This window comes from Opisthorchis viverrini, assembly GCF_000715545.1.
Source record: "Opisthorchis viverrini unplaced genomic scaffold opera_v5_156, whole genome shotgun sequence".
Taxonomy (NCBI): Eukaryota; Metazoa; Platyhelminthes; class Trematoda; order Opisthorchiida; family Opisthorchiidae; genus Opisthorchis; species Opisthorchis viverrini.
Genome location: NW_008751814.1, coordinates 1,070,798 through 1,079,204, shown reverse-complemented (window position 1 = coordinate 1,079,204; position 8,407 = coordinate 1,070,798). Strand labels below are relative to the sequence as shown.

At 46.4% G+C, this 8,407-nt stretch overlaps 1 protein-coding gene across 1 annotated transcript in view; it reads right to left on the bottom strand.

Annotated features, from left to right (window-relative positions):
* Nucleotides 1-7,463: 7,463 nt before the first annotated feature.
* Nucleotides 7,464-8,407, bottom strand: part of T265_07094 (hypothetical protein) — a gene marked incomplete at both ends in the record, with an annotated part of 5,153 nt that continues 4,209 nt past the window's right edge. The window contains one exon of the mRNA XM_009172532.1: nucleotides 7,464-7,634. Within this exon, the coding sequence (XP_009170796.1) occupies nucleotides 7,464-7,634 (171 nt within the window). The remainder of the gene's footprint in view (nucleotides 7,635-8,407) is intronic.

The following is an 8,407-nucleotide window of genomic DNA, read 5'->3' as shown; positions in this document are numbered from 1 at the left end:
CACAGACCGTTGCAGGAATGCGGTCGCCATCTTGCGGATCCATCTTTTATACCACTACCACGATTGGACATTCATCACGTGACAAGGTCCAGCCAATGATTTACTAAAGTTTGGCTTGTGCATGAATCGACTTCCGGGTCAAGGTCGGTCTTATCGTGCAGGCCGGGCTCCATTTCCCCGGAATTATGACGTTTCCGAGAGTTACCTGATTGGCCTTTCGGGGATGTTACTGACTGCTAACTGCTTGAGTGAGCGAGCTGCCAAGGTCATTTACCGCCGCCGATTCGAATGTAACTAACAGTGAGTACTAATGAAACCCATATCCCAAACACCGCAAAGGTTAATGGTGGACGGTGTGTACTTTAAATTGTGGGCAATGCGGACATGAGTTTCACATATTCCACCTACTCAAATGCATTCTACATCAGAAGTAACGGGAAAATTATAGGTATTCCTAACCGAACCCCATTGACAACCGCAGTCCTTCATGGCCCTTAGTGTATATAATGTCGCTCACCTTGGCTAATTATCACAGCTGCTAGGCGGGCATTTGTAAGTACCGCATATAATCGCGTCTATGTTTATGAGGACCCAACTTTTCACGGTAGTCTAATCCAATGGCCAACGACTGTCTTTCATCGTCATCGCGTGTGTAGTGGTGGTTATGGCGTTGAATACATATGCCCAATAGATATCTGCGCAATGAAACGTTGTCTGTTATTCCAAACCGTCGTTGACCGAAGGTTCACCAATGTCAGTCCACGACTTTCCAAAGTGAAGTGAAAGTGTAGCGACCCAGTCACCCATATACTTGACTGTGCAACTCAATCGCTCACTGGATCGCGAGGCTTGTCTGTTTTATCATACGCACAAACACGTCGCATTAAGCTGACACATCGGACATCGATTGTCTGCACCGCCTAGTCAGCGTAGCAACCACTCATGTGCCGACGCACCCACATACACGCACTGGGACCTACATAAAGGCAAACCGAACCCAGTCAAGACACACAGACTCGCGCGCGCGCAGGGAGCAGGACGTCAACATCCACAAGTCCACGAACAATCATGGAATACGTGTAGCAGCCAACCTGCGGAGAAAACACGTTACCGCCGTCCGGACTTTCACCAAGGGACTCTGACATACGATAAGTTCCTTTTTGACTTGCTCCCATTTCGCATTGTATTCATTTTTATACGTGTCGCGACCATGTTAAAAACTTCTATTGGTGCACATTCACCCTCTGATTTGTATTATGGCTATCGCCACCTGTGCACTAATAAAAGCCTCTATCTTCGTGGCTCACTGGCTGCAGCGTTGCACAGATTACATACTAAAACTACCAATTATGTGTCTGTGCAACACGCGTTGGTGTTCACCATTTGGCTGTTTTCGCCGCTACCGTTGTTGACAGCCACAGATAAGTTATTACCAAGGTTGACAATGGTTGACACCGACGCGGAAAACTTACTCAGTTGAATCCCTTTTCTTTTAGGTATCCCACAGTTACGGAGATCTGTGTGTTAAGATCTGTATTACATTCCGTTTTTACGGACTAAGTTTCGGCAGGTGGGCACACCTCAGTAAAACACTTAATGTGGGGCGGTTTCGAAAAATACGGTCATGCACTGGAAGCGAGTGCCTGTTCAGTTACTTCAGGAACTGGGCAGCCACGCATTTAAGGGGATAGTTTTAATGAATGGGTGCTACTGATTGTGCGGTTGGGCCATTTCTCCTAGTGTCATGGGCCATTAGTGAGTTGATTCCGGAGGTTTCCACTCAGGAGGCGGCGGTTGTCGGCTTCGCTCGGTTTACTGGTTAGTGATTTCATACTACGTTGCCAGGTCATACTCTGTCAACCTCTCGGTCGTCTCCAGTTAGCAGGGGCTAGGTGAAAAATGCCGTGCAAGGCAGACAGTCCCCTGGTATGCAGAGTTCATGACTTTACCAGCGTAACCTATGTAACCTGAGTAATTCATCTATCACGAGAGAGTTCCTTGTTTCTCAAACCATCCGGCGAATCTCAGAATTACTAATATGATGTCCCAACTAGTCCCGACCAAAGCCTCGGAAACACTGATGCTCAAACACTTACCTTTCATACATCCTTTGCATCTATAGGCCACGTTTCTGATCCCTAAAGCAATATACGTCGCACAACCCTAGTGTATAGAAGGTACAGTGCCATAGGTGAAAATTACCTGACTTTCCCGATTCGAGAGCTAGTCCGCTCTTCAGCTAGTCTACCGGAACATATACAATTACCCAGGTAAACAAATCTATTTATCATGTCGATTGGCCCATCTGCAAACATGAGGATTCGGTTTGACCTCACCCATGCTTGTATCAGCACTTTACACTTTGCGCATTCCCAACTAATTGTTTAGGTTGTTCAAAGTGGTTTGCATTTTTAAAGGATATGAACAAAAAAGGGCGATATGGTTTTCATACTCAAGGTTTATGAGCGAACGTCCAGGTAGCGTTTCGTCTCCAGAAATTTCAGAAGCAGACAGAAATTTCACGAGGTACATCATTGACAAAGCCCAAGAGAAAAGGCGACTGAAGACGGTTTAGTGTTACACCACCGGACACGGTGAATTCAGGCGAGAGCGCGCCGTATAATCGCACCCGTCCCCAGGAGTTTGTCTACGGTGCCCTCACAATGGATTAAATTTGGAAGAGGCACCCTTGATATCCAAAGTTTCTGACGATCAGCTGAGTCAAACGCAGCTTTAAGATTCAGAGGAGTGACCAACTTGGGACGCTTGAAAGAGGTGCTGTTCAATAACTTATCTCAAGTTAGAATATGGTCGACGCATCCTCGGTCAGGGCGAAACGCAGCTTGATTCGCATCACACTGTCTCGCGATTATCGATAAATCCGCGCAAAATAATACCAAAGTGTACTCTAGATGCCACGATATTTTTCTTGTGTCCTTTTTGAAGACAGGTATGACGGTCGAGAAGCTTCATTCCACCGGCGTCCTGTTTTCTTTCCACATGTTCTGTAGTGCGGTCGTTGGACTGTTCAGAATCTTACCTTTGAACAGCGCGTGCTGTAAACCGTTTGGGTCAGGTAACTCGTGATGTCGGAGAAATGTTATGATTTACGTTGTTGACGGCGGGATGGTGGTGGTATTCCATTCAGGCTCGCTGGACATTTTCACAGGTTGTGTTGGAGGAAGCCAGCTGAACCCTTCTTTGACGCGGTTGACCCATCGCTCAAGACGATGATTGTGAGTTAATTGCCGTTCCATCTTTTCCGCATGTGGTTAAGCTGTCTTATTTTGGTCTTTTGGTCGAACCAGTTGCAACAGGGCGCAGTTGCTGCCCACAGCTTAGCCTTATCCATCTTCTGGGCCTTCTCAATCCACCAGCGTTCTCTGTCACAACGCATGCTCAACTACCACTTCAAGGACAGTCGGATGAATGACCTCAGAAAGGTATGGGGTTATTCACTTATTTGGAAATCAGAGGAAAGTGCCGTCATGTTTATCGTTTGCATGTTCCAACTTACCGATCTCATTCTGCTGCGAATCTGAGCAGAATATTTCATCAGCACCAGCATTACAGCACGTGCTTGGCCAGGTTTCTGTGGATCGATCAAGCTCCACATCGTGGCACGCTCCCCAGTAACCGCCCAATAGCAGGAGAGAGCGTTTACAGCACGTGTCGTAGAATAAACAAAGTGGGCGTAGTTGTGCGTCCGCACTCACGTGGTGGATGCCCCTGCAATATACAAATATCGGACAAAGTTAATTGTCACAACCATAGCCGTAATATGGTAATCGGTCCATCGTGCTCGGCAGGTTTGGTTGGAAAGTCATCGAGACCATAGGGGTAAAAAGGATGAAAAATTGAAAGTCGTTCAGCTGCAGCGCTCTTTCGGTGCCTAGTTTCCATGCCATCCGAAGGAGGCACGACAACTGGGATACTACCAGGTTACCCAATCGTAGACAGGGGAAGTCGATATTCAGAGGTTGGCCTGGAATCACGTACCCTCTGGTTAGTAAATTCGCGCTATAACCAATGAGCCATCCAAATCATTCCTACATCTGCGTATTTGGTGTAGTAACTTAGAGTACTTATATCTACCTACTAGGCTGCGTCAATGACGGGCACCATGCGGTTGAATGCGTCGGCTGTGGTTGGAGATAGTCTGCAAGACAACATGTCTATGGATTGGATGCGCTTCCTAAGCGTTATAGGTGCCTAAAAGTGGCACAGCATCTCGTCACAGTCAAATGCAGCTTTGGTGGCTTGCGTGTGTAATGCCAGTTTATTGACCTAACACCTCGATACGTGCTGTTCACCCATTGTGTCCGTGAATAAACTAAACAGGTTGGCGCAAAACGCTCGCTCATCTACTTGCCACTGTCACAAGGAAGGTGTACAGCTGGTATCTACACATTCAGAGTCAGATCATCCAAGAGAGACTGTCCAAGACCATTCGTGCCGTGCGTGTCATCAGCGTTGGCGACCTCTGGAAATCGCCAGAACAAAACTATCTGTTGGGTGCAGGCAAAACAGATATGGCTAAAACGGCGACCGTTTCCGCCAAAAGTGCGTGGCGATGGTCGTAATGTTTTGGGATAACCGAAAGTAAGTCATCTTCCTGGGCGAGCAAAGAGCAAAGGTTGACCTGGTTAAAAACAGAAGTTGGTATTTGGCGCGGTAGATGTAGACAACAGGAGTGGTCAGCGCCTTCCGATATTTGGTGACCAGCATCGGCTCCAGATCGACAGCCCGGATGTGATTCCAAGGAGCTCAGTCGACCAAATTGAGCATTTGCATCGTCGGTAATGTATCACAATGTCAGTTGTTTTTGCTCCAAGAATAGGCCCGGATAGCTCTCGATAGAAAGTATCCTTCTCAATGACAGAACTGCTGTCCGTTGAGACATAAGTCGACACTGCAAACAGGCACCCTTTTTATGTCGAGAGGCGTTGAACTTGATGGAGCTGGATAACCGAATGACGCAAAGACGAGTGTTCACTGGAATCCAATTCACCAAAGTGCGTACAACTCCCATACGGTATATTCCACGAGTCATCGCTTCTGGATAGCCGGGTACACGGAAGGAAAACATGTGAATGAGCTGAATCATTTCCCTGGCGTTCTGAGACGCATAACGACGCTTGGGTCTTGTGTGCGTCTTTCGAAGTCACAACGTGAATCGATTTTAGAGAGTGTAGGGTTTCAGCAAGCATTGCCTGTTTGCCAATTTGATGGACGTTAAAAGATCCCATGTAGAATGAATCTCGTGAATGTAGAAAGATGCTATTTTGCTTATTGTTAATAGACAGCAGGGTGCATAAGGCCCGTCGTTCACAATGACATATGAGCTGCTATTCTGCTTTACAGAACACTCATGCTGTCAATAATTGTACTGCAGTGTCAGTGCTGCACTCGGTTGGGGACTAAACAGACAGGATGAACAAACAGCGCTCAGCTTTTCGCCGGCGGGACCCTTTCACGGACGTTGCTGGAGGAACCGCACAGAACCAACCATCAATGGGTCAAGCTAGAATCCTTACATATTCGTCAGAGTGGTCTCTGGATCACCAGAAGTGCTCAGCCTAAAGCCAGTGGATAGTGATGGGGTAGATATTTCAGCGACCATGCTTCCATCTTGAATTCCTCTTTCTGATAGGCAGTACACATACGTGTTAGAGAAACCATCTTGTTGTGCAGTTTCTTTCAGAGTTAGAACATCAAAGGCAACCACACAGACGGCGTCGAGGTCTAACTGGTGATTTCGAGATTCTTGAGGCTGTTAGCGCCAGCTGCGGCCAGGACTGTGTCGTAACGGATGGGTCTACGAACATAGTGTTATTATTGGAATGGGGGAGAGGGGAAAGTAACTGAAAGAAAAGGGAAGCATTAGCTGTAACCCGTTTTTGTGTACTCGTCCTGTTGTATGTAGCAACTAAGGAGAAGCGGCTGATGACAACAGGCGATGACCGATGTGGCATGACAGAGTGTATAATTATCAGAATTATTGTTCTACAAAGACTGGAATACTGTCTGGGCGCCCAAACCTAGGCTAGAGGACTATTGGGGTTTTCAACCAAAGCCTAAAAGTCTGACCTTTAGAAGTGAATTTCGGTGCACTGCTTTTTAAGGAAAAATCGCCACCCCCAATCTGCAGTACCAGGAGACTTTGTTGGTCGAGTGTCTAAATATTAAGAGAGACCCTGAGAGACTGCGATTGTCGCGTGGACACCTGACAATATAGCTCAATGGGTCACGGAGGTGCACAAAGCTTTATACTGTCGTAAGGTCTGACCTCTTTGTGACGGAGAAGTCAGCATAGAGGGTTCTGTCAGGTTCCGCCATGGTCTGATAACGGGAGCGTTTCGGCGTCAATTACCTAGTCACATTGTATTTTCATGGTGGAACGTCCGGAAGCCTATGGTGCAAAGTGGAATTGTCACACCACTTATGTGACAGGAGCAATTTTTCGATTTGCATCAACTCCAGACTTCTTATATCGTCGTGTGTAGAAAGCTACCAGATCCATGGTATCCATTATTTCACCTGCCATCCCCACCCAGGCAGTTTGGCGCCTGTGATCTTAAGATGCCCACATCTCTGGACGTTTGTGACCACACGCCGGTAACATTTCGCTGGAACTGTAGATTACCGTCTTTACAACCAATTGACCTGTCTGATAACATCTAAAAGGTTATTTTTTATGGGTTGAGGACCGCTGACGATTAGAAACCACAAGATGTGGACATTATACAGAAACATAACGAACTTCTGCACCATCATGGGGGGACAACCGCACTCCAGAGCACTACTGCGGTTCGGTCCACGATTTATGAGTTCTCAGACCGTCATTGCGTCTGGTGGCACTTTGGAGACATGGAAAAATATTACAATTAGAAGACGGATTAAAAACTTATGCAAGGGCTGTCAAGAGTCTCAGAGAATCCTACAATGAAATCGGGAACAATGTTGAAACGTTCGCTTGCCTGCCATCACTGACACTTCTGAGTAAATAACTATGTTCTTACTATTTTCCATGAGTGACAAAGCAGAAGCACTCGTGGATCACTATAGATCGGTATGCTTCTTAGACCACGACAAAGGACTCGTAATACTACCTTGCTCACAGTGCAAGTTCCCTGAACAGGATCTTGTTGGAGAAAGCGTGTTTGGTTGTCCACAGGTGGTAAACCCTCCCAAATTTATTTGAATCTGACGCGTGCACTCCGCGGTACACAGCGAACTACATAACGTCTTCTCTAGCCTATTACAACAGTCGCCTTAACTGAAAATCACATTCAACGAAACTGCGGACCGGTTAATCCAACTCTGTAGCTTGAAAAGTCGTGCATGGAATCATATCTGTTCTGGAGTGACTTCATTTAGTGAAGAATAGTTTGCTTCACCTTGGCTAACACGGATATCTTCAGGACCACCCGACTAAAAATCCATTTAGCGGTAACACCCTTTCAGTGCCTAGCTGTCATACAAACCAAAGTAAGCACGAGGGCTGGAATACTGCCAGGTTTCCTGAACCTAGACAGGGAAAGCCGAGATGCAGAAGTCGGTTCGGAATCATATACCTTCCGGTTATTGAATTCGCGTTCTATCCACTGAGCCATCTTGCTCCCAACTTTCACCTAACCTGTTGATGACCAGAGATGAAAGCCAAGGCTTTGAAGACGGTGTAAATGTAATTCTACCTGACTTCTGCAAGGCCTTCGAAAACGTTCCTGACGAACGGTTGTTAACGAAGCCGAGTGTATGCGGGATATGAGGTGACACTTATTATCGGGTCTCGGATTTTCCGATTAGGAGATACGTTTGTATCACAATCATCATCATCATCATCGACAGCATGACATAACAACCAAATAGAACAGTCGACACAGTGGGTCATTCACAATGAAGTTTCGCAAGAGTCTCTTTTTATCTCATTTACATTAACAATTTACCCACGAGTATCCGGTCCTCATGCCTGATATGTGCAGGTAGTGTCAAGGTTTGGAGGTTTTTTCGCAGTGATGATGGTCCGGACTTTGGGACATCTTGTGAAGCGGTCCAAAATCTGGAACCTTCCTATACGTGTGGATAAGTGCGCCTGTCTGTATATGCGAGGCTGACATTGTCCTCTGTCCCGACGGGACGCTACCAGTGTTATTGCAGTGTGAGATAGACATTGGTATTCTGTTGGTGGATATCTAAACATTGGGATCGTGCGTTGGTCAGAAATATATCAGCCTGCATACGTGGGGTATCCAGTAAGTTTACACTCAAAAATCCTCCATACACACACCTTCACCGCCATCTGGAATACAGCAGATGCACCATCATCATCATCATCATCATCATCATCATCATCATCATCATCATCATCATCATCATCATCATCATCATCATCATCATCATCATC